The sequence below is a fragment of the Corvus cornix genome, chromosome Z, assembly GCF_000738735.6.
Source record: "Corvus cornix cornix isolate S_Up_H32 chromosome Z, ASM73873v5, whole genome shotgun sequence".
In the NCBI taxonomy this organism is placed as follows: Eukaryota; Metazoa; Chordata; class Aves; order Passeriformes; family Corvidae; genus Corvus; species Corvus cornix.
In genome coordinates, this window is record NC_046357.1 from 1,066,124 (window position 1) to 1,092,431 (window position 26,308).

General features: G+C 43.9%; 2 protein-coding genes across 5 annotated transcripts in view; both read left to right on the forward strand.

Annotated features, from left to right (window-relative positions):
* MYO5B (myosin VB) overlaps positions 1-5,843 on the forward strand; it is a 149,134-nt gene extending 143,291 nt beyond the window's left edge. For all 4 annotated transcript variants that reach the window (XM_010395385.4, XM_010395387.4, XM_010395386.4 and 1 more), the window contains 2 exons: positions 573-653; positions 1,424-5,843. In XM_010395385.4, the coding sequence (XP_010393687.2) occupies positions 573-653; positions 1,424-1,576 (234 nt within the window). In that variant the 3' untranslated portion in view covers positions 1,577-5,843. The remainder of the gene's footprint in view (positions 1-572; positions 654-1,423) is intronic.
* A 2,450-nt stretch (positions 5,844-8,293) lies between these two features.
* ACAA2 (acetyl-CoA acyltransferase 2) lies at positions 8,294-25,732 on the forward strand. Its single transcript, XM_010395384.4, has 10 exons — positions 8,294-8,388; positions 12,151-12,317; positions 13,878-14,006; positions 15,712-15,828; positions 17,203-17,350; positions 19,632-19,807; positions 20,747-20,876; positions 23,095-23,165; positions 23,713-23,867; positions 25,089-25,732. The coding sequence occupies exons 1-10, from the start codon at positions 8,310-8,312 to the stop codon at positions 25,171-25,173; spliced, it is 1,257 nt and encodes a 418-aa protein (XP_010393686.1). The 5' UTR covers positions 8,294-8,309; the 3' UTR covers positions 25,174-25,732.
* The last annotated feature ends 576 nt before the right edge of the window (positions 25,733-26,308 follow it).

Sequence of the window (26,308 nt, forward strand, 5' to 3'; positions counted from 1 at the left end):
AGCCTAGGCTGGCTGGATCTGGTCTTAAACTTTGAGACTCCATTCCTGGAGGATATAAACTCACGTTTTTTACTGCTGGATTGCCCGTCCTTAATTTGATACTGTTGTAGGAAGGGAGAAGTGAGATGTGTGAGCTGATTTCCAGTGGTTCTCAGAGAGCCTTTCTAATATATCTCTGTCACCCTGTCCTGAACATGCGTTTTTGAGAAAAGCTGAGGGGTGGTAAGGGAGGAGGAGTGAGGGAGCATCAAGAGAATTATTGTAGAGGTGACATCAGAAGTCATCCATGTCACCATGTGCCAGCCAAGTGGAGTCCCTGTATAAATCTGTTGTCTTAAGTCTATTCCCAATTTACAAACGTTGCCATAAGAAGTGGTTTTAACAGGTCCAGAGATCTTGTAATACCTTAGAGCAGGCAAAGAGAAACACCAGGATGATACTTGTGCTGGTTCTGTTCTCAGTTTGGTCATGGCAGGTGTGTTGTGGACATATAATGACAAACTGCTGGTGGTGCTTTGTGTTCTGGAAAAGTTTGGCTGCTCACAACTGTAACCCTGTTTTGTTTTCAACAGATTGTAAAGATACTTAATCTCTACACTCCTGTGAATGAGTTTGAAGAACGTGTGACAGTAGCTTTCATACGAAACATACAGGTAAATTTAAAGGGCTGTCAATTGGAGGGCTTGAATGATGTCTCTGTAGTTTTAGTGACATCTGTATTAAATCACTGCTAACTCGGGCATTTTGTAAAAGGCATGCTGCTGCAGGTTGTCCTGAACTCAGTTCGCCATGTGTGTGCATACATTTACAGCACACAGCTGCAGGGATAACCAGGCTGTTAATCACAGAGGGCAAAAAGCACTCAAATCCCCAGCTCAGATAATTCAGCTCTTCAGTAGCAACACAACTGGGGATTAAGGTTGCAGGAGTCAACAAAGCATTGGTGAAATGGAGTTACTTCTGAGATAGGAGGTAGAAATTGGCAAGTAAAGGACAAATAAACAAATTAAAGCCGAACATCTTTTAATGCTCACAAGGAGCAGGCAGGAAAAGGAAAGGCATGTGTTCAGGTACCCCCAGAACGTATCTCCATGGTTGAGCAGCTGAATCAAAGGTGCTCTGCTGGTATCATGTAGTCCTGGTTTTGCTGTGCATGGGGGGTCATCTTGTTTCCAGGACTTGTATCTTACTTTGTGGTCTGTAGAAAATGTAACCAGGTTCTCCTGTTTCCTATAGTCTGTATAGAAATTCCTGTAAATACTTGCTCAGAGGAGAGCTGCTGCAGAAGAGAACATAATAGTTCTCACTGTTTTCTGCAGTATGTATAAAATTATGTACATTCTCAAACCTTTGATAGTGTTAAACACCACAAGAAAAGGCAACAACTGATGCTAAACTTGTTTTCTTCTCCCACACCCAACAGAAGCACTTGCAAGAACGGAATGACCCTCCACAGCTGCTGTTAGACTTCAAGCACATGTTCCCAGTTCTGTTCCCATTCAACCCATCCGCCATCACCATGGACTCCATTCATCTCCCTGCTTCTCTCAACTTGGATTTTCTCAATAAAGTCTGAAGAAAGTAGAATTAAGCTCCCCTCTCACACCCAGAGACCTCCAGCAACGGAAGAAAAAACCATGAAAGGAATTCAAGGAGCTCTTTAAATATGGACCAAATAGGCTTATGGAAGAACCAGTGCACAGTAACAAATGGATGCTAAAATGTACACTAAAAAAGACACTGGTCTGTATGTGATTTTTTTTTGGTAATTTGCAGCTCAGAAATAAGGATACTTGAAAAGTTAGATGTATTTTTTACTGCTTGATTTTATGTTGACATAGTTCAAAGCCCATAATCATCTCCAAAAGCTACTAACAAAAAAGGATAAAAGTGGGAGACAGCTTATTTTGATCTTCACAGGTGTCTATGGCAAAAACAAAATCTGAGACACTTGTGCTGCCTTGAAGGATGTAATTTGTCTAGTAGGAGGTGGTCTTGTGTGTGTGAATAACAGAACATGCAGTTCTGCCTCCAGTTGTTGCTAGTAATTGCATCCACAGTAGTGAATTCAGAAGGTAAATTGCAGGAGGTACATATTTATCACACCAGAAAGGTAACAGGGCTGGGATGCTGCTTGTTTCCACTGATGTGGAATTTGTCACAAATTCTATGTTTGAGAACAGTTGTTGCTCCTCCTAAATACATTCAGTGCATCTGCTTAGTGGAAATTTAAATAAATTGGCAGGACTTTGTTACATTGGACTTTCTTACACTACCAAATTTACGTTAGCAAAGGTTTTGTCCTAGTGAAATAATCATGATGCAAAGGACTGCCTTAAGCCTTCTGCTTCTAGTATAGCATCATCCTGGTCCCTACTGTTAGCTTTCCCTGTGCTTTCAAGTGTCAAAAACTTTCATCCAGTGGCTATCAAGGTTCTTGGACCTATTACATGGCCAGTATCAGAACCTCAAGCATAGATCATGCTAAGGCAACCCAGTTTAATCATCCAGCCCTACCTGGATTCAGTGGGTTAGTCCTAATGGTAGCTGTCCATGGAAAAGACTCCATTCAGTCCAGTAGTCATCCAAAATGTTAAGAATCATACAAATACACAGCTTGGATAAATGAAGAATATTTTAAAAATGAAAAAAAAAAAGTTTTAAAAGAAAAGAGATGAAATGTTCTAACACACAAAAAAAAGCTGTCAGGTGGTGTGTTAGTAATGTAAGCCATTTCTTTAAGAGTGAACCCAAACTTGTTGTGTACAACAACCTTAAATGAATAACTGCTATCAATTCAGATTCTGTTAGGGTTTGTTTTTGGTTTTTTTTTAACCAGACTTATAAACTAAACCAGCCCTCTGACCTCACCCCACAGATGTTGAAGGGGACCAGCTATGGGTTTTTCTTGGTCCTTGCCAGCACATGCTGAGTTCTCGGTGACTGCTGAGCCGGGGAGGAGGTGGGTTCCTGTGGCTCAGCACTGCTCCATGACCGCTCAGCGTGGGCATACTTCTGCCATAGCACAACGTGCCAAACTGCAATCAGGATGTGTGGCTGCCAGCATTCTGTCCTTTTCACTTCCATCTTGGTCTTGTTTAAATCAGTCTGAACTCACCTGCTTTTGTGGTTCTTTCTGTGGTCCGCAGTTCCATCTTGACAAGAGCTTTCAAAGAAAAACCCACTCTCTCCATCTTACTCCTTTTAGCTGGTGTAAATCCAAACAGCAAATTTATCACGAGGTATGCTCAGAGGTTTAAAGTAGAATGTGAAGTTTCTTGCAGGTACACTAACTCCCGTCTGCTGCAGTTTCCTTTTTTAGGCAAGGAGTGTGTTGTGATTTAGACATCGTGTACATAATTGGTGTATATACAAACTGCAGTAGTCCTGTATGTACTATATATGTATATTACTATCCAAAAAAGCACATTTTAAAAGAAAGTTGAGTGCTGTGCAGAATTATATCGGTCTATGCCAGTGGGTAAATACATGGTTTCAAATGGAGACTATAGTTTAGAACAGCTGTTACCACTAAAGGACAGACTTCCGACTAAAAAGTAATTTTTTTCCCCTTAACCATCACCCATCTAATGACAGATTTTTTGCTTGTATAGAGCCAGGACTACCTCCAAACTGCAGTCCTTGAGCACTCACCTCTGCTGTGTCTTCAGTAGTGCCTTCATCTCCCCTTGCTATACAATGAGAGCAATGCCACCAGTCTGCTGTCCGTGCCCAGCAAGCCCTACCACACGCTCACCCAAAATATCTTTATTTATTTTCACCTACCTCTTCACAATGAATGTCTTTGCAGTGCACTGAATTTTTTTAGTTGTCTCTTCTCCCTTCTTTCCATGCTCCACTAGTCATCACGGTTTAAAAATAAATAATTCAAAAGGATATTCAGCCTTTCTGTAAGGTGGTTTCAAGAGAGAGCTGTTGCTCAGGATTCACCTTAGGTTAGCAGTTTCAGGCAGTTCAGGTCTCTACCTCTTTCTGATGTAAATTATTTGGAGTACAATTCCCAACACATTGATTAAATCTATGCTTATCACTCAGACTAAATGACAGGTTGCAGCAGAATCCTCTTCTGCAATGACTTTGTTGCTGATCACCATTGTAAAATGTGCTTAATGGTCTTCTAGGGGATAATGGTCCTTCACTGGCACTTTCAGGATCGTAATTTATATGTTCTTTCTTAAAAACTCTTAGTATGTATAGATGGGAACTGGGATTTAACATCTTGATCTGTCATCATGTAGTTTATCCAGTGAGATCCAACTGGAAGAGAACTCTGTATGAAATACCTTTAATATATGCTATCTTTTCTGTTAGCAGTTTTTAAAATTTGTATTTAAATGTTAATTAGTTAAATAGCTATGCTCAAGCATGCCTTTCTTTCCTCAGATTTACACTTCTTTATTTAAAAGGCAAAATGAACACATGGCTTAGAGAAAGCTGGCTCTTCTCCAGATCTGTCTTTATTTTTAAATATTGATTATTAAGTTCAGCATTTTCCCACTCTGTGCCTTTAGCTGTTTAGCTCAACCACTGTTTCTCTGAAATAAGCATTAAAACAGTGGAATATTTTTATTATTCTGTCACAGAAAAAGTTGTCTATGGATTTAAAAGCCTACTTATAAAATCTTACTTTGAGGAGGTCTGCAAAAACACTTTGAAGTTCTTAGGGGAAAAAACCAATAGTGACCCACGGTGATTTTTGCAAATATGATGGCTTATATTTCAGAAAAGCACTACTGGGAATAAAATAAATTAAACCATCAAAACGCCCAAATCACCAGCATTACAAAACCAACACTTCAAACATGAGTTCAGGCGTATGCTGGCTGACCTACAAGAAGCATCCAGGATAACATCCACGTTTCATTTTCACCAGAAAGTTCCTTTTTCTTTTTTTTTAAATTGGCATTTCGTAACTGAGGTTGCTTATCTTATCTGATAAAGCTGCTGTAGTTGACTGTAGAAAGAGCATTAGACCTCAAGACTGAATTTATGCAATCCTACATTACAAACATTTTTTGCTCATGCAGTTTATTCCACTGGATCTACAAGAATTTCTTCGTATTGGTGAAACAGTACCAAAATGTGGGCATGTTCTAAGCACAGTGGCTGCTTTTCATCAAACTGCAACTTAAACACAGAAATCTTTGCGGGACATGACTCTTTTATCTGTATGATTTGCAAAAGGTACAAATGAAAAAGCTGCACTTGAAACAATAGGTTATTTTCCTCCATCTTCAGTAGTAAGTGGATGAAATGTGGAAACTTATTAACTGAAAAATTAGCTTTTTATCATTGCATATAAATAGAACCTAATTAAAATAAATTGCATGAACTTCCATGAAGCTTTTTCCTCAAACTTTATTGATTCATATATATATGGCAGTCATAAATTGATTTTTTCTGAAAGAAATTCTAGCAAGGTAGATGTTAAGTAAAACAATCCAGAGGACATACTACCCTGATGAGTATCCAAATTATTTCAAGTTGTGAATGCCAATGGGCAAAGACTTTCAGATTAATTTGAAATTAGAAGAAAAAAAAGTATATTTAAAAAGTGCTACTATATTGAAATCTTTGGGGATATTTTTATTTTTTTTTTTTGTGGTGTGAAGTGTCATTACCTTAAGCAGAAGGTATAGCTGCTGTCAAAGCTGAATGATATACATGAGTGAATACTGTAGATGAAATACTACTGCTTATATTTTTCCATTTTGAACAAATCTGTAAACTACACCTTTGTTTATAAGAAAATGCTTGTAATAGTCACTGTAATATTCAGCTGGGGATAAAAAGAATTTGTGAAATAAACACTTTTGAAGAAATTGTGGCTCTTGGTCAAAAATGGCAATGCAAAAAAATAACCCCTTTCAAAATATACTTCTATCTATTAGAAACTTTTCTATTTTAACACTACAAAATACTTTATAAACAGAAATTAGGAGAATCACTTTTACTTATGACACTGAAAGGTTTAGAAGTTATAACTTGGTTTCAGAGGAGCTGAAATGTTGGCAGCTAAATGAGAAACTCACCGAGTGTGGAATCTTAGGCCCTGAGAGACAATGTAAATGAGTGGAGAGACATTGTAAATAAATGGAGAAGAGCGGAGGAAGTGCCACCCCCTGTGCATGTGCTTAAATTACAGAAACCCAGAGTGGTTTGGGTGGGAAGGGACCTTAAAGCCCATCCGGTCCCACCCCCTGCCCTGGGCAGGGACACCTTCCACTGTCCCAGGCTGCTCCCAGCCCCAGTGTCCAGCCTGGCCTTGGGCACTGCCAGGGATCCAGGGGCAGCCCCAGCTGCTCTGGGCACCCTGGGCCAGGGCCTGCCCACCCTCACAGACAGCAATTCCTTCCCAATATCCCATCCAGCCCTGCCCTCTGGCACTGGGAAGCCATTCCCCATGTCCTGTCCCTCCAGGCCTTGTCCCCAGTCCCTCTGCAGCTCTCCTGGAGCCCCTTTAGGCCCTGCCAGGGGCTCTGAGCTCTCCCTGGAGCCTTCTCTTGTGCAGCTGAACACCCCCAGCTGTCCCAGGCTGGCTGCAGAGCAGAGGGGCTCCAGCCCTGGAGCATCTCGGTGGCCTCCTCTGGACTGGCTGCAGCAGCTCCAGGTCCTTGTGCTGTTGTTCCCCAGGGCTGGGGCAGCTCTGCAGGTGGGGCCTCACCTGAGCGGGGCAGAGGGGCAGAATCACTTCCCTCAGCCTTAAATGAGACTTAGATGAGGGGAGTCAATGGCAAAGAGAGAAAATACAGCAAAACCCTCGGCTCTTTTTAAAGACAAAGTTGCATGCTGGTGTATGTTCACTGATTTATAGATTTATTAAGTCATCGGAATTAATGTAGGGAAAGCAGTTGAAAATTTATTTTAAATGAAAAATGGGAGTCTTCACAGGATAACATTTTTTTCTTCTAGAAAATTTACAGAACTTTAAATGTGTCCATGAAGACATATGGCAGATTTTATTTGTACACAAAATATTTTCCCTAGCTTCCATGTCTTCTGCCTGACAGCCAGGATGGTTCCACTGGAGCAATTGTACAGATAAATCATACTTCAAGGTGTTATTTCAACCACCAGGACTGTGGAAGGTGGGTTTTGTGGTGCAGCTTGGAGGTTGCAGATTCTCGGCTGTGAGGGTGGGCAGGCCCTGGCACAGGGTGCCCAGAGCAGCTGTGGCTGCCCCTGGATCCCTGGCAGTGTCCAAGGCCAGGTTGGAGCAACCTGGGATAGTGGAAGGTGTCCCTGCCCATGGCAGAGGCTGGCACTGGATAAGCTTTAAGGTCCCTTCCACCCCAAACCATTCTGGGATTCTAGGATATTGGCGTGTGTTTTTAACTATTTTGTATTATCAGAGTAAACCAGCCATCCATGGATCTGTCCTGCTCTCTCTCGGTTCTCGCAGCATCCATGGCGTTGCATCACTGAGACTGATAGGTGTTCATTGCAGCCCACGGAGGGATCAGTTCCTCCCGCTAGTGACCAATATGTGATTGCAGGCTTTTTAGCCCTTCTATCCCCTTTTTTCAGTGCCTGCAGTGTTGGAAAATGAGAGCATCCAGGGGCTTTCTGATGTCACACCGATGAGCTGCAGGCAGCTCCTGCTCGTCTCCATCCATGTCCAGGGAAGCCAAACCTTGGAATTAGGGGCAGCGCTGGGTCAGCCATGGATTGTGCACGAGTTCAGGGATGCGACCCTCCACAACCCCCTCGAGGAGGTTTATAGATTTCAGGTGCGCCAGGGCAGGTTCAGGTTGGACATGAGGAGGAATTTCCCCACGGAAAAGGTGGTCAGGCCTTGGAACTGCCCAGGGACGTCTGGAGTCCCCCTCTCTGGCGGTGTCCAAGGAACGCCTGGACACGGCACTCTGTGCTCTGGGCTGCTGACAAGGTGGGGATCGGGTGACAGGCTGGACTCGATGATCTGGGAGGTCCTTTCCAACGGAAACGATTCGACGATTATCTGTAATTAACTGTCGCACACTGTAATTAACTGTGAGGCGGGCGGCGGGGCGGCCTCTTCCCTCAGAGATCGCCGCCCGGCCCCCGCTTCCCCTGCCGCCGATTCGCCAAAACCGCACGGAAAAATCGAACCTAGCAGATGCAAAATTAAAAAAAACCCAACCAAACCAACACCACAAAAAAACCCCCCAAATAACCAAAACCCCAACCCCCTCCCCCACATTTAAAATAAATTTTAAAACCCCCCTAAAAATTACTCGTAGAATAATAACTTTAAGCAAAGCGCCTCCCGGCCGCGCCTGGCCGTCCCCTCCGCCCCAGCGTGGCGAATGTGCGGGGCAGGCGGGAGGGCGCGGCACTCGGCCGGGGCACGGAGCGGGCGCGGAGCGGCCATGGCGCTGCTGAGGGGTGAGGTTCCCGTCCCACCGCGGATCCCTGGCTCCCTGAGGGGCTCCGGGGGGACCCTGAGGGCGGGCGGTCACGGCTCGGACGCTGTAGGGGGCCCTAACGCGGAGCAGCTCGTGGGGCCCTCAGGAATTACAAAGTAGAGCCCCCGAGAGCCGTTCCCGTCCTTCCCGGGGGGGATTTCCCATTATCCCTCCCCACGGTCCAGCACGGCCAGACAGCTGGAAGTAATTAGGAACTTCCAAAAAACACCTGGTTGCGTGGGGTGAGAGGGTGGGAATGGGGTTCAGAGAGTGGGAATGTGGTCAGAGGGTAAGAATGGGGTTCAGAGGGTGGGGAGGGGGTCGGAGAGTGTCAGTCACAGCCTCTGTTTTCAGCACTGCTTTATGTAGGAATTCAGTGTTCGGCTCCCTGCAGTGCTCGAGTCAGTTGTGCTGCAACAAATGCCTGGCAAGGGGTGCGTGTCTGTCATGTAACTGGGAATTTGAATTGTGTGTGAGGAGCAGTTTCTTCATGGAAAGGGTTGTCCAGCCCTGGCGCAGCTGCCCAGGACAGTGGTGGAATCCCCATCCCTGGAAGGATTTAAAAGCCGCGTGGATGTGGCACCTGGGGACATGGGTCAGTGGTGGCCTTGGCAGTGCTGGGGGAATGGTTGGACTCGATGGTCTTAGAGGTCTTTTCAAGCCAGAACATTCTGTAATTCTGTGATTCTCTGTTTACGTGCAGTGGCTGTAAGTGATACCTGAGATGTCGGTGACTGGAAGTTTCTGTTGTCACATCCAGGCCCTGCCTGCGTTAGCACTGACAGTGCAGGATAAACTCTTTAAGTCGCAACAGGTCCTGGAAGTGTTTGGTGCAAAGAACTAATTTATGCTCTACATGGTTTAAATTCTGTGACTCTTAAAAATGAGGTAAACGCACCCTTTAAGACCTGCTCTTGTATGCAAACAAAATTGAAATTTATTGCAATAGGGCCTTTTATCTGTTTGACAGCACTTTGCTAGTTGACAGACTGCACCTAAATAATAACATACATGTCAGTCATGGTGTGAGGTTGCAGTGCTAAAGCCTATGTAGTCAGCATTGTATTAATTCTGATGGTTCTGCCGAGCTGGGTAGGACAGCGAGCACCTTGCCCATACTTGTTTCATCTTAGTTTTCTGTGCCTGCTGCAGAATTTTCTCTCATCTCAATCCACAATACTTTCATATACTGTTCTTGCTTCTAAATTTCCTTTTTTTATGTTATTGATTGTTTTCTAGGGTTTCAAAACAGGATCTGATGAAGAATTATTTTCATACCAAGTGCATTTGAGATATGTTGGAGGATTAAATAGTGTTTCAGTTCCTGTTTGGCAGCAAGGGGTTAACAAAACCAGTTTATAAGATTTCTCAAGTATAGTGTTTGGTAAGGATTCAGAGTGACCTTTGCTTTCTTGCCCCAACAGTTTTCAGATCTCTATGTGTTTGATATTGTTCTGCTCTCATCCAGTGTTTATCACCTTGGAAAATGGCAGAGACTCTGGACTCTTGCTGTGCTAATGTAGGACAGAACTAATTAATGGAAATTTAGGAAGAGTTGTCAAAGGACAAAGAGTCCTTTTTTGCTCAGGGCTTCAGCCACCCCTTGTCGCCCCTCCTGAAATTCCGTGGAGGGAGTAGCATTTGTAGGTGCCTCTCCAATCAAGCAAAATTTGGCAGGCTCTGGAGTTAGGTACCCTTAGGGAGTGTCTGTGTTCAGCTTAATTCAGCATAACACAGATTGTGCTGCTGCTCCTTCATCTTCTCCTCTTACTGGTTCAGTCCAGCCTTCTCTCTGTCTTGAGCTGCTGTTTTGTTGAGCAGCCAGAAGGTGAACTCGGGCCCAGAACTGATCCAAGTGAAAACGAGCCCTTCATTTTCTGCTGAGTCTGGGTTAGTGTTCAGCTGCCTCTGTTGTGTGACCTGCCCTGGTTTATTGGCCCAGTGGTGCTGTTGGGAAGTGGGCAGCAGTGAGCAGTCTCTGTGAAAGAGAGAGAGGGATGTTGTTGTGAAAGGAATGTTTTAAGGGCAAAGTTCCATCCTCTCCCCTGTACTGTTCATGAGGCAACGCCACTGTGGATGTGACTGAACAAATAATGTAGATAACTGGCAACCTGGTCAAAAGGGAGGAGAAGGAGTTCTTGTAGCTTGGTCAGGTCCCCAAGCTGGTCTGCAGCAAAGCTTTGTAATCAGTTAGGGTTGGCACGATCCGGAGGAGGCAGGGAATCAGTGGACATGAAGAGGGGTGAGGAATGTGAATGTCAAGGCCTGTTTTGCTGCAGGAAAAGATATGCTGAGGAGGGAAGATTTAGATTGGGCATTGGGAAGAAGTTCTGTGCTGTGAGGTGAGGCCCTGGCACAGGTTGCCCAGAGCAGCTGTGGCTGCCTCATCCCTGGGAGTGTTCCAGGACAGGTTGGTCGGGGCTTGGAGCAACCTGGGATAGTGGAAGGTGTCCCTGCCCATGGCAGAGGTGGCACTGGATGATCCTTAAAGTCCCTTCCTACCCAAACCATTCTGTGATATGACTCTGAGCATCCTCCCTGCACATTTTAGATCCCTACCCTGTGCTCAAGTCCTTGTCAGTGGGGAACCTTGACCTTGACCAGCTTGGAATGTCCTTTTCCAGCAGTCACGCAGCCTGGGATTCAAATACATGCGACATGGAGGAGCACCCTCTCTCTGACAAAAGAGAGCCAAGTAATACGAGTCAGATGACCTGAAATCAGTGTTCATGAGCAGCTTCACGAGCAGGCATTTTCATCTGCCTGCGTTTTTACATCTGTATATGTCCCTGCAGTGTTACCTAAAATAGCTGGGTGTTTGATGGGAGCTGTGGAAACGGGAGTTGTGAGCGGTATTGTTCAACTGGGGGAAAGTTCACAGCCTGCCTCCGACTTGTTTTTCTGCACGTGGGCGCAGAGAGGCACCGTGACAGGCAGCCAGGAGATGTTTGCTTTGGTTCATTCCAAGCTGGAATTTGTATGGACTGCTCCTGGCCCGTGCATTTGTACACATGTGGTTGCACATGGTCTCCTGCCTAGTGAAAACTGGATTTTCTTCTCAGAAACTGGAAGATTCATGCCAAAGCAGTTTAGGTGGCATATATATTTCTGTCAGGAGCATGAATTTTTTGATTAGGGAGTGTTTTTTCTCTCAAGCTAAAGGAATCAAAGTTGAAATGCATATCAAAAATGGGGTTTTGTTTTGCTTTATTGTTTGGTTTTTGTTTTTTTTTCTTTTGTGAAAACTGTTTCAGAATATAAGCCAAAAACGTGCTGATTTTTTTTAGCATGAGGGAATGGCCTCTTTGCTAAAAGCACTGTTCCTCATCTGATTTTTTCATAGGTGTCTACTACAGGATTTCCTAGATGTTACTGGCATGCTTTTAGTGCACTAGCACTAATGTTTGATGTATATGGCAGCCTCCTCCAAGTCCACATTTGTATCCAACCTTACTTTTTTGTCAGACCTCCCTGTGGGAAGAAGGTATTTCTGCAATCTTCCCAGCTTTTCTTTCTGACCGTTAATTCCTCATGCCTCCCCTGTCTAAAGCACCATTACATCATTCATCTTGAACTTCCTGTGTTCACGTTGCCTATACTTACAAAGTTTTGTGTGATTTTAGGATGTCACCCACTGGAGGCTGACCGGGGGCTCCCCTGTGTGTGAGGTGGTGCGCCTGTGGATAATTTCTGCCCCCGTTGCAGGTGTGTTCACTGTGGGTCATCTCTGCCCCCGTTGCAGGTGTGTTCATCGTTGCAGCCAAGCGCACTCCCTTTGGGACTTACGGGGGATCGCTGAAGGATTTCTCGGCCACCGACCTGACGGAACATGCTGCTCGAGCTGCGCTGGCCGCGGGCAAAGTCCCTCCCGAGATCATCGACAGCGTTGTTGTGGGTAACGTCATGCAGGTTGGTAGCCTGGAAAATCTGCTGCTCGGGGGCTATTTCAGGCACCCTCGGGGTGGCCCTATAGGTAGCTGCCTCTGGCTGGCAGCCAAAGAGGTGGAAGTGAAAGGGGTGAGTAGCAATTTGCAGTGTAGTGTTTCCTGTTTGTGTTTGAGGGATGTGTCCTGCGTGATTTGTGGCACTTAGGCTTAGCTTGCTTTTTTTAGTGCCAGAGGTATTTAAACAAGGACGAGCTGACCTCCTAAAAGTAGGTATCAATTAACTAGTTAGTTGGTAATCCCAGGTACATTTCCCCTGTTTTAGTGGCTTGAGCTGTGTGACTCAGCGATCAGTGGTTTTTCACTGGGTCGTATAAATCCCTTTCCTTATCAACCCTGTGATTTGAGTCCATTTCTCTTGTGTTTTCTATAGAATTTTTTTTGAGTGAATATGAGTTTCCTTTGAGCTGGAAGGATACATGCCTTGATTGGCAGAGACATTTGGACAATCGTGTCTTTTCCAAAGAGCTTGTGAGGAGGTTGTATGCATTGCAAAACTGCAGCTACCCACACATATAGATGAGGATCTTTGTTCTAGGCAAGACAGCAAAGAAAATTTCTGCCTTTCTTTTTTTCCTTTGTGTTCTGATTTCGCCATTATTATTAAGGGTGGGGACTTTTATTTTGCCCTGTGTGTTTCAGGGATGTGGAAGAAACAAGTAACTAAGACAATAAGTGAAGAAACAGGCAGTATTCCTTTTTTGGATTTTCAGCCAAAAGAGTAGCTTTAAATTATTCTGTCTCCTACAGCTACCATCTCATCTTCATTTATTCAGCTTTTTAATTTTGTAAGAGCTGTCTGTGGCCTAGGAAAGAATTGCTGCATTCAACTCTCTTTTAGTGCTTTCATACAAAAAATAGCAATCTCCTGATAAAGTTTCTTTTAATTTTGAAAGTACATTTCTATTCCTTTGCATTGTATTTCCCCATCCCTGTAGATTTTTTTTTTAAATTCTGGTTTACTCATACTGTTTGATTAAGTTTAATTAACTATGAATGTATGACTATTTCAAACTCCCCTTCTTTAGCAGAAGTGGCTTGATTAATCTTAATTTTTTTTCTGAACTTGCATTAGTATTGTAGCACTGTGCACAGAACTTTGTCTTTCTTATACATTTTAGTTTGGGGCATGTTCCCCAAGAGCGTAAGTGTTCTCTCTGGTTTTGGGAGGCCTTCCCCTATTAGTCTGAGCAATATTAATTTACCTTAAAATAATTGCAGCTCGCTGGCCAGGATCTGCCCTTGTGTCAGCCTGCTGTGTGAGTGCTGTTTTGAAAATAAGGGAGAACATTAAGTTGCTGACTTTACACTTTCTTTAAAATGCACATAAAGACAGTGACACTTTCAGATCCTGTGTCTTCTTGAGCTGAGTCAAAGTGCTTCTTGTGAGTGGGGGGATTTCTGCTGAACATACACTTGTCTTCTGTCAGGGATGCAATGACACCATTCTGACTTTTCATCAAGACTTTTTTGCTTTCCAAATCAATGAGAGCGTGACAAAACCTCTTGCCTGTTCTGCCTGCAGAGCTCCTCAGATGCGATCTACATTGCAAGACATGTTGGCTTGCGTGTGGGAGTTCCCGTGTCCGTCCCAGCCCTCACCATCAACAGACTCTGTGGCTCTGGCTTCCAGTCCATTGCCAATGGCTGCCAGGTACAAAGCTGTATTTCTGTGTTAGTTGTAGCTTTTATCAGGCTGTTAACTTGTAGAAACATGTCCTTTGTGTTTGGGATGAGTCTTGACATGGATTTTTGGTAGAGATTTCTATTGTACAGCACGGTTTTTTGCAGGAGTTCAGCCACCACAGTGCCCCATTGTGCGGCTGGTTTTTAAAATCCAAGTATTGTAGTGATTTTTCTAGTTTAATATGAGGAATGCAACAAATGCTAGCTGGTGAAATACAGATCAGCTGTGCAGTAGTTGCATCCCACAATCCTGTTTGTTTGGACCGTGATTACTGGACTTGAGAAGTCTTTCATCTCTTGATCATTGTTTATGTTCTCACCTGGCTAGCTGTGTAAGCAGCAACCTGTGCTTTTTAAGTGTGCTTTTGTTCAAAGATCCAAACCTCTCATGGGTTTGGTAATTTATAGTGTCACTTCTTTTAAAATAGAAGAGAATCAACTTCTCTTTGAGCAGTTGGCCAAACCATTGAGTAGGAGTACAGGAATTTGTATTTCATTTGCTCACACATTGCCTTTATGAATACTTGAACAAGCAGATTGTTTTGTGGGATTTTTTTGGTTTTGCTTGGCTAAATAGTTATTTTAGGTCTGACCCTCTAGAAGAAAAAAAGTCAAAAATGTAGAGCTAATGTTACATTTTGCAATAATATCCACCTGGCTGTTTTTCCTAGTGCTTTTTGCAAAGGCCATACACACACTTGTCCACACTGAAAAAACCTACTGGAGAATGTGACGACTTTTACTGAAAATGTGGTGGTGAGGTCCTTTTCAAAGATGGCATTTCATCCATGCAGCCAGCGCTGCTTAGACGTTCATGGGAAGCTTCTCAGCACATATTGCTACACACGAGCTATTAGCTAGAAATCTCAATCAAAGATCACAGAATCATGGAGCTGCTTGGGTTGGAAGGAGCCTTAAAGCTCATCCATTCCCACCCTGCTACCATGGGCAGGGACACCTTCCACTGTCCCAGGTTGTTCCAAGCCCCATCCAGCCTGGTCTTGGACACTGCCAGGGATGGGGCAGCCACAGCTGCTCTGGGGTAATTTAATTTTCCTTCATTCGTTTGTAAATAACCTCAACAGTCCAACTCAGTGAATCGTTTTAAGGAAGCACTATTTTTGAACACTCTGATAGTGCATTTAAGAATTGGGGCTTTTATCTTTTGTGTGCTTTGCCATTGATGAATTAATGTGTTTTGGATACTTATTTTGGCAGCTACCTAACGTTTGTCTCTTAAATTATGTCCCATTTTCTTCGAATCATAAGGTCTTACTTCAGGCTTTAAAGTTTAATTTGTATTCCTTTTGAGAAGAGTGGGAGCTCAAAACCACCAAGTTCAACCATTTGTGAACCAAACCACACAATCATGCAGACGCCTAATGTCTTTGTTCCTCTGCTCTGTCATGTGTGCACACCCATATTCTCTTCTTCCCTCGTGGATACAATCATTCTTTGCTGAAAGGAAGAAAAAAGGACAAGGCACGAAGGAGACAGACCCTAACCTTAACGGAAGGGTAAACCCTTCATAAATACACACACATGACTGAGTTTGGATTCATTCTGGGTTTGCTGCTTTGTAGGTGACAACCTCTTTTTTAAAAACAGTTCTTATTTTCTTACTCAAACAGCAAGCTAAATCCTGGATCTGTTTTGTTTTTCTGTGTTAACAGGAAATTTGCCTGAATGACTCAGAAGTTGTTCTGTGTGGTGGAGCTGAAAGCATGAGCCAGGCTCCTTACGCGGTTCGAAAGGTTCGGTTTGGAACCAGATTAGGAGCAGAACTCAAGGTCTGGTACTTTTTTTGTTCTCTGAGCAAAGCAATGTTTAGTATCAGGACTGTAGGCACTAAATCCTTGCAAATAAAACGATTGGAATTTAAAGAATTTATCTAATATTCAGACGGTATCAAAACAGTAGGTACAGGCAATTTTGTTAAGCATGCCGGTTTTCCAGCTTTTCCAAAACCATATTTGAGTTCCTGTTCTGTGTTAAACATACCAGTAAACTCTTAAACACAAAATTTAGTTCACTTGGTACATCCCATGCAAGTACTAGGAACAAAATGTCTGTGAAATACAGGCACACACAGTTAAGGCAAGGCTAGTAATGCTGGCAGTAGGTAGTCAGGCTGGTAAAGAACACATATACCTCCAAGCTGTGAGCATCTCTCAGTTTCGAAAGTCGAAACTTGAAGTTAAATCCATTGACAGGTAAGTTACCTTTATGTTTTCTTCTGAAGATAAATCCTTAGTGAATACTGTGGGAAATGTGCAGCAGGATAAATGGATAATGTGCCACCATTTACTCAGTGGGTCATAACTGACAACAAAATGTAAAATTAGGATATTTCAGTGTTTGAGCCCTTCGGGTTTTTTTCCCATGCTGTATTTCCATTGTGAAGATGGTGAATATGATTTGTGCTTGGTTCTGTTCTTGTGTGGCACTGTGCCTAAGCCTCAGGTCCTACAGACAGCACCTTCACAAAGTTGTTGTTGTACTTGATACACCAAGTAGGTGCTACTGGGTTCTTACCATAAAGATAACTGAATTACACAGTGACAGGTAAATGAATGGTTTATCTTGCAGAACTTTGCTGCTGACAGAGATAACGAAACCCATCTGAACTGACCAGGCTTGCCTTTATCAGGTTGAGCAAAGGAAAAGTTGGGTATTTTCTTCCCTGAGATGTTATAGTCACAGAAACCTTGGCTCTAGTAAGGGGATTTTACCTGACAGTAGAGAAAGAGCTAAAGAATCAGTAGGCTGCTGTGCCTTCTCACAGTGCCTCCCGTGTCCTTCTTGGCAACCAGACAGGTGTGTTTGCTCACAGGGCTCTAATAAATAATTCATACAGAAGTGAAATATGCTGAAATACAAAAAATCTTTTTTTTAGGGCTTTTCCCAAGGCTCTTGGGGCCACGTGTGAGTGGAAAGAATCACACTAGAGCAGAATGGAGATTAACTAGAATAGCGCACAAGAACCTGCACACTGTTTTTCAGGGTGTTCGTTCTAATAAATCAATAAATTTTCTGTGGGTAACCTGAATTAATTTTACAAAGAGCCTTTAGTTTCCAGGAGGCTGCTGAACAGTTAGAAGCTGTCAGTAATAGATACAGTATTGCTGTGCTTTCTAATTTTCTTCTTCTGATGTTCCACGCAGTTGGAGGACACGTTGTGGGAAGCCCTAACAGATACACATGTTAAAATACCTATGGCAGTGACAGCTGAAAACCTGGCTACAAAATACAGCATCTCCCGAGAGGACTGTGACCGATACGCGCTCAAAACGCAGCAGAGGTGCAAAGCTGGTGAGTAAATCGAGGAGTGGAAGTGTTTATGTGACACCAGTTTCAAGTCTAGTCAGTTTTTAGCATTGATTCAAAGTGTTCTCAGGTTTTCTCTGGCTCTTGGTGTAATTTGTCCTTCTGTACGCATAGTGTAATTCGTGATTTCGTTGGCCCCATGGTAGAAATAACCCACTCTTAGGGGGTTTGACTTTGAAAGTATACTGAGTCAGGTGTTGTACCCCTCAGCAGGTTAAGTCGGAGCCCCTTTGCACTGCTTTCCTGTGCTTTCCTCAGGGACATTCCATAGCATGAGGCAGCAAACACCATTGGCCAGTCACGGGTCACCTCCTGCCTGAGCAGGATTCATGTTGGTGAATGTCATTTGTTGGTGCCCTGTTGGTGGGATGCATCATTGTCCCAGGCATGCCTGACTGCCCTCCTTTCTTTCCACTGCATGGCAGAACAGTCTTCCACACTGACCACATGCTTCTTGTGTGCCAGCCTGTGCTGTAATTAATCTAAATCCTTTTTCTTTCTTTTGCAATTTGAACGTTGTTCTTGAACGCTTGAGCAGCTGGAGCACATGGGATCTGAAGAGGGAATGTTTGTTTAGGAGCTGTGTTTTAAACTGTTCTCTGCGTGGTTTACATGCCCACAGCCTTAATTCAGAGGTGTTCAGCTCTGGGGCCTCCATCATAAGAAGGACCTGGAGCTGCTGCAGCCAGTCCAGAGGAGGCCACCGAGATGCTCCAGGGCTGGAGCCCCTCTGCTCTGCAGCCAGCCTGGGACAGCTGGGGGTGTTCAGCTGCACAAGAGAAGGCTCCAGGGAGAGCTCAGAGCCCCTGGCAGGGCCTAAAGGGGCTCCAGGAGAGCTGCAGAGGGACTGGGGCCAAGGCCTGGAGGGACAGGACCCAGGGAATGGCTTCCCAGTGCCAGAGGGCAGGGCTGGATGGGATATTGGGCAGGAATTGCTGTCTGTGAGGGTGGGCAGGCCCTGGCCCAGGGTGCCCAGAGCAGCTGTGACTGCCCCTGGATCCCTGGCAGTGTCCAAGGCCAGGTTGGATGGAGCTTGGGGGAACCTGGGATAGTGGAAGGTCTCCCTGCCCATGGCTGGGGGGGTTGAAACAAGATGGTCTTTCATGTCCCTTCCAACCCAAACCATCCTGGGTTTCTGTGATTCAGTTACTGTAAAGTTTGTGCCAAAAACCAGTAGAATGTGCAGTGGCCATCGTGGCACTCAACATAGTGGCAAGCCAAAGGTGAACATAAGAAGGAAAGATCTAAGCATGGTTTTAGATTCTAATGATGGTGCATTTTAACAGATGCACTCCTGCAGGAAGATTCTGTTTTTTTCCAATGGGTGTAGAAGTGCTTTTTGTAACCTTTTTTCATCGTTTATTGCCTTTCCTGCTTGTTCCTCTTGTTACCTAGCTCCTGCCATTCCTGGAGCCTTTGCTAGAAACTTTCTTGTTTTCTAGGATTTTACCTTGCTGTTTTTATTTCTGCCTTTAGGACCAGATCGTCTTATCCCACAGTAAAGAGAGAGCCCTGTGTGTAATCAGGAAAGAAAAAGGTTTTGAGGAATTTATTGAGAAGCCCAGAGGTAGCTAAACAACATCAGATCGGACAATTTCAGTGTCTTAGTTTTAAACCTCTGTCTAATGTTATATTAGGTGATATGGCCAGATGCTTTTTTGGGCATCTTAGATACCTACAATGTCTTGAATTGTCTCAGGTTGTTTAGGCAGCTGAATCCCATTCCGAGATCTGGCTTGACAGTGAGACCCCTTAGAGGAGCACCTTGAATAGGATTTTGATGAATATACAGTATCTTGTCAACAGAAACAATGTGGCTCAAGAGGTTTTTTCCACTTTCCTGAGTGAGATTTACATCTTGACCATCTGAGAAATGACAGAGCTGTAAAATAAAACAGCAGTAAAAGGGAATATGTACTAAAAATAAACCTAGTGGTTTATAAAAAAAAGCCAAAAATCCCAAACCGAAAAGGGTTCAGCTGTTTAAACCTGAAATAAAATTTCAATATTTGAGACTTTCTTTGGAGAAGTGTGAAAGTGTACTTGTATGGTTTTTGCCCAATTTATTGAAAAATAAAAAAAACCAAGAAAACCCCAGCAATAAAACCCAAACCAATTTATTTAAAAAACATAAAGCATAAGTATTGCTGTCCCTGGACTTTTGGTTAAAATGTTGTGTGCACATGAAAATATGATTGTTGGTCAAGATGAGCAATCATCTTGATGTTTTTACTGAGTCCTTTTATTTTCCTTTTTGTGGTTGCAGCTAATGATGCTGGCTACTTTAAAGCTGAGATGGCACCAATTGAAGTGAAGACAAAAAAGGGTAAAGAAAGCATGGAAAAGGACGAGCACCCAAAACCCCAGACTACTATGGAACAACTGGCAAAACTCCCGTGTGTCTTTAAAAAGGATGGAACAGTCACGGCTGGGAATGCTTCGGTGAGTACGTCAGACCCTTGGGTTGCGCAGGTGTCCCCTCTGTGGTTCTCCAGAGTTATTGCCACTGTTTTTATCTCTCACCAACTTGGCTGTCAGTGGTGTCTCCGGCGAAAATGACTTCTAATTCTTCAGCTGAGTGCCTCTGGCTGACTCTTCAAACCCTGGGATGCCAGGGGATCCTTCAGTGAGCTCCTAAGTCCTAAAATTTGATTCTGTGGATTGCCACTGATCTTGCAGTGAGGCATTGACACTTCTTCATCAGCCTTGAGTTGTGCAGTTGGTGGCTGTAGTGGCTGTGTGGCCACTCTCCTTTCTTTTGGGGGGCAGTGGTTACTGAACATTTGCTTTAAACCTGCATTTTGTCAGTGGCCGTACTGCTGCTGCTCATCTTTGTGCCACAGCTACTGTCTCCTTTCTCCCAAACCACATTCTGCTCTTATTCAGAGTAGAATTCAGTGCTTAGCAGCATGTCATTATGGACTGTTCCTCTTACCGTCATTATCTTAATTAATTGGTTAAAGTTCTTTGGGCCAGATGGAGTGCTGTGATCATAGAAGTCTGAATTCATGCCTAAAATAGTTCATAGCCACAGTAAGTGTGGGTGTCTGTAAAGTATCTTTTATTATTAGTAGCACATACATTATCCATTAGTAATAGTGTTCTTGCAAGTGTGCAGAATCATATTTCCAATGCAGGGAAGACTCATTTTTCTTTTCTAACACATTGGAATTCATTAAACATTTATCTATATTTAACTTTCTTTCTGCATCCTCAGAATAGTGAAAGATTGTCTTTTGTTGTTTTGAATAAACATTGTTAAATGTTAATTACAGTATCTTAGACTCAAGCCCTTTTTTGGGAGTTTAGTTTAAAGAGTGTGAGGATTTTTTTGTTTCTTTGTATTTTCTCACTAAGAATGCTTCTCTCTCTTACTGCCAGGGTGTGTGTGATGGAGCTGGTGCAGTCATCATTGCCAGTGAATCAGCACTTAAAAAGCACAGTCTTACTCCTCTGGCAAGAGTAGTAGCTTATCACTCAGCTGGCTGTGACCCTTCCATCATGGGCATTGGTAAGTTGCAGTGAAGCACATAATTTTACAGCATCAGGCAGCATGAAAATGTTCTTGTCATGGGCATTCTAAAGGAAAGAAAAGGGTGCTGCAGTGTGCTCAGGCTGGTGGCTCTGAAGGTGTTTGTGTATCCTACTGTCCATCCCACTGTGTCAGTCCATCCCTGTTGTGCAGAGGGACAGATCTGCTCCTCAGTTTGGCTGGAAGTGTGTGTGCAGTGTCTGACCCATAGTAACGGCACTGAGCGTAGTCCCCCAGCCTCTTCTTTCTTCCCTTTCTTTACTCTCTCTTTTAGTAAAGAAAACAAACACTCGGACTTTTCTTTTAAACCATTTTCTCCTAAAATTCACTTTGGTTTCCTGTAAGCTCTAAATCCCATGATAAAATGTCAGGCATTTTATGAGGCATTTATGTGAGCAGCTATGAGTTGCCTTCCTCACCTCTTGCTGATAGAGTAGTGGCTATGTGAACACCTTTCAGCAGTTACTCAGTGGCTCAAGTGTCTTGGATCCCACAATATGCATCTGTTCAGGTATTACTTGGTAAACCAAATCCTTTCTTGGTTGCTTTAGTCCCGTATTTTCTGCTTCCTCATCAAGTATCTCTTAGTGCAAACAATCCCTCAAAGCCAATCCAGACACCCCAGGATTTTTCCCTTTGCTTTAGTTTGCAGACAGCATTGTATCCCAGCATTGCTTTTCCACTCTGTCGTTCTGTTCAGAGGAGCTGTTGTTGGCTGTTTCTGTGTGTCAGTAGAAATGCAAATGAGGCATTGTCAGATTTGTTTTCCTGGTCAGACTGTCTGACGGACACAGCCTTCAAAGCAAACGTGGAGGGAGGGTTTCTTTCGCTAGTCTTTGTGCTGGCATTGTGTTTCCTAAACCAGCCCATTCTCTCTAGGTCAGGCAACTCTTCTAGCTTGTTTAAAAACTTCATAAATCATATGGAGGAACACTTAATATCCAAACTCCTTCACACCACAGCTTGTCCCCAGCAGCTCGAAGAGACCAGATGAGATTCATTGATGTGACAGCAGCAGATCTGACAAACAGGAGCTCAGTCTGAGCCACTGTCCTCTCACATACTGATAGGGAGTCCTGTCTCACAGTGTTCAGTGAGAGAATTCATTATTTGAAAGAAGAGAGAAAAGGGAAAATGTTTACTTGGCTGTCATTAGAGGTCTTTGTATTGTCCACATGAGACCCTCCCATTACTCTCATTCGTAACAGGCATACTAAAATCCTTCCCTAATGAGATGCAGTTAGAGTCTAGTGTTAAGCTGCTTGGGGCTCCCTGATACTCCACTGAGCTCTGAACTGGGCCCTTTCTTCTTTTAATTTTCCTGTCTCTTTGGTAATTTACTTATTTTTGTGTTTTTATTCTTTGAGCTCTGTGTTTTCAACACCATTTTTTGGCGGTGTGATAGCATTTAGGATTGTTCGTGTTCTAGAATTGAATGATCAGCCACCACCTAACATCTCAGTATTTTTCTCCTACAAGCACATACCTAGTTAACCCTTTCAAAACTCTTTGAGTGTGTATTTCCTTAGGTAGCTGTGTTTGGATTAATTTCCCTTAGTAGATTATATTTGGTTATAGAAGGCAGCTTTCTTCCAGAGGACAGTTTTGTTGCCAAACTCTTAATAGTCTGAAACCCAAAATCTTGCTTTCTTCAGTTGTCCAAGACCTGAGTCTGACTGTTTGGAATAAATCAATTAAATGTTAGGCTGTTTACTAGAAGATTTTTCGGTATTTTAAGAACACCAAAACAATACCCATAACTAAGCACGTGACCAGCAAACTCTAGAGCAGCCTGTTTTTAAATTTTTGTTTACCTAGAGGCTGCAAATTGTGAGGAAAGAGTAAGTGGAACCAAGAGTACTGGGAGGGAGAATACCTCAAAACCATTGTGAAGTTGTTTTATTTCCCTGGAGACTGTCGCTTCTCTTGACTTGAAAGCTCTGTGTGCAGCTGTAGTGACACTTAGCTTTCCCTGGATGGATGTTGACAAGGGAACCAAGTAGTTTTGAGATTTAGGAGTTCTCTTACCACCTGATAAAGCAGGTGAGTGGCATATCCAGAATTTGTTGGCTGCACAGAGGCTCATGGGAGGGGATCTCATGAGGCTTTCCGAATTTATCCTATGTAAAACAAGTTTCTAAGTCTTCATGTATTAATTTTTTTTATTTAATTAATTGTGCATACGATTTTCAAACAGGCCCTGTACCTGCAATCACAGAGGTTTTGAAGAAAGCAGGACTGACCCTGAAGGATATGGATTTGGTAGAGGTGAGAAGTTTTTACAGCAGCGGTGGTTTTACCCCTGATCCTTTCAGCAGAACGATTCCACTCATACCTGTAGGTGTTCCTGCCTGTCAGGAGCCTGCCTGACCTCTGTCTCTCCAGTTTCTGCTGCGCAGTCACTACAGAAATCTCAGGCACTTGGAAACTGGAAATGGTGTGATCGCATTCCACAAAACAGAAATATCCACATGTGACGTGACGTTTTACTCCGTTGGCTGGACTGCTCATGCTTTCAATTAGTCATACTTGTGAGCAGGGTCTTTTTCTGTCAGGGCAGCAGGCTCTTCATGGGCATGCTGCCTCAGAACATACTGTACCATTTTTTTATAAAATACACCTCGTGCTTGCTTAGTATTTTAATTTAGTTGGGTTGGATTGACAGTTGTGTGTTGGCTGAGCATGCTTCTATAAACACAGTGCTTAATATTTTTCTGAAAAGGACCTGGAGGAGCAGTTCACCTCATTTTATCTTGTTTGCACACGTACTGCTGAAAGCTGATAAAAAAGTTCTGTCTTTTCTCTGGTGCTTTAGGTAAACGAGGCATTTGCACCTCAGTATCTGGCTGTGGAGAAAGTGTTGGGCCTTGACCCTGAGAAGACCAACGTCAATGGAGGTGCCATTGCCATCGGCCACCCTCTGGGGGCCTCGGGGTCACGGATCACAGCTCACCTGGTGCATGAGTTGAGGTATGCACACAGACAGGAGCTGCTCAGGGTGGGTGCATTGCTGATGGATTTATGCCTGCAGACACTTTGAGCATGGATACCATGTGACTAAACTCTTCCAGTCAACCGGCTTAAAACTCTCCTCGCTGCAGTGTGCCTCTTTCTGTATGAATTTGCCCCCTTTGTGCTGCAGTGCAGGTCCTGCACTTGCCTCACACTCCATCCTCTTGTCATTACAGCATTCTTTAGTTCATCTAGATCTGACCCAAGCCCACAAAAGGTTTCATTTTTTTTGAAGTGGCTTTTGAGCAAAGTCTGTTCTCTTCTTAACACGGTGCATTTCATAGCATCATAGAGTCCTAGGGTGGTCCAGGTTGGAAGGGACCTCTAAAGACCATCTTGTTCCACCCCCTGCCATGGACACCTTCCACTATCCCAGGTTGCTCCAAACCCCATCCAGCCTGGCTTTGGACACTGCCAGGGATGGGGCAGTCAGAACTTCTCTGGGCAACCTGTGCCAGGGCCTTCCCACGGTCTCTCTCACAGCCAAGTATTCCTTCCAAATATCCCATCTAACCCTCCCTCTGGAAGTGGAAGGCCGTTCTCCCTTGTGTTGTTCCTCCAGGCCCTTGTCCCAAGTCCCTCTCCGGTCCCCTTTAGCTACTGGAAAGGGATACTTTAAATGTATTTGTCATAATCTTCTCTCTCCTTTAGTCCATTTTCAGAAATTGTGGCTCTTTTGGCTTGCTTAATATGCTTAGCACCATTTAAATCTGAATTTTCCTGGGTTTTTTCCCCCTCAGGGTAGAGATCACTGTGTCTCTGCTTGTACTTGCAACCATGTCTTAGTGCTCAGCCATGAAGCCTCACAGGTCGTTTGCCCCTTCCAGAAAACAGTTTCTTGGAGTGTGGCTGTAGGAAACTTAGTTTTTAAAAACTACCACAGCAGTGTTCAGGTAGTTTAAAAACTACTTTAGAAAAGTTCAGGTGGGGTCTAGTGGAAGAGGTTCCTGCCTGTGGCAGGGGGTGGAAGCAGATGAGCTCTAAAGTCATTGTTCAGAAATATTTCAACATCAGTTGAGACTTCATGGTATTTTGCCAGAAAAAGAAAAACATACACATTTGGAAACGTCATCTTCAGTAACACCCAGCTGATAGCTGTTTTCCTTTCATAAAGTCTGGACAGGAGCTGCTGTGGTTTCATGCAGGTAACCAGTCTTCCCTGTTGCTGTTCCTGAGCAGGCGCCGTGGTGGGAAGTACGCGGTTGGGTCAGCGTGCATCGGCGGCGGGCAAGGCATTGCTGTGGTCATCGAGAACACAGCCTGATGGATCCTGGGCACTGCAGCCTGGCCTGAACTGCTGATTCCCTGAGAAACCTGCCTCCTCTGGCAACAGAGCATCGCTGCGTGCCTTTCCTGCAAGGTAAAGGAACAGCTGAGAAGTCAGAATTCTGAACAAAAAGATTCATTGATGTCTTTCTAACCAAAGGAAGTGCAGCATCAATATAATTTCACACTGATGAAGTATTTTGTAAAAGCCTCTTTTCAATCAATGTATTTCTGTAGGCAAAATTATTTTCATTTCCTGAGGAAATTGCCTGTCAAACTTTCACCAAACCTGCCTTAAAATAGCAGCCAGTGCAGCTTTTTAAGCAAGTATTGTTTAAACTTATTTCAGCTACTGACACTGTCTGGCACTAGTGCCTCTTTTATTATCAGGAAATGTGAAAATGTAATCACAGACTTTCTGAAGTATATATTGATTGTAGATTGGTGGCTATTAACCTGTACCCTGCTGTTCTGCAAGGGAAAAGAAAATGAACAAAAGCTGAAACTTACATTGTGCCTCCCAAAAGAATAATAAATACAGCACAAAAAGCAAAAGGGCTTGGTGTTCTGTTTGTTAGTTTATTGTAAAAGTAAATCACTGTGAGAATTGTTACTTTTGGGAAACCAGTGTTGGGTTTTGGAGAGAGTGTTTTTCCTGGTTGAGGAGTAAGTAACTGGTGCTTATTAGGTAGTTTCTAGAGAACTCCAGCAAATCTGCCAGCCCTCCAAGAAGGGGTGTGGCTGCATCTGGCTGTGTTGCCACGTGGTGACTGCATGCATTCAGCATCTCATCCCTTAACTTCCTCTGATAGCATCACCCATATTTCTTGGGTCTGTTGCTGTGGGGCTGTTCTTGGCCAGTTTGGGAGGCACAGCTCTGAGGAAGCTGCCTGGCCTCTCAGAGGCAGTGGAGTTTGAATTCTGAATCATTTGACAGAACCAACATGACATCAGGGTGAGATGAGGGCTTTGTGCTCACCGGAGTCCTTTAGGCTGCTGTGAGCAGCTTGTAGCTTGCTCTGATGTGCGTGTCTGCATCAGGTACTCGCTGGAGAGAGCCCTGTCAGGCACAGCACACACCTCTCCCTAGCACTGGAACAGGAGCAGAGACTTCAGCCTTTACTCTTTCTCAT

Bases quoted from the DNA above. Each gene is read 5' to 3' on its own strand.
- ACAA2 (XM_010395384.4), top strand. From the start codon at position 8,310: ATGTGCGGGGCAGGCGGGAGGGCGCGGCACTCGGCCGGGGCACGGAGC. The intron at 14,007-15,711 runs GTACAAAGCTGT...CTGTGTTAACAG, and splicing joins CCATTGCCAATGGCTGCCAG to GAAATTTGCCTGAATGACTC. The intron at 23,166-23,712 runs GTGAGAAGTTTT...CTGGTGCTTTAG, and splicing joins AGGATATGGATTTGGTAGAG to GTAAACGAGGCATTTGCACC.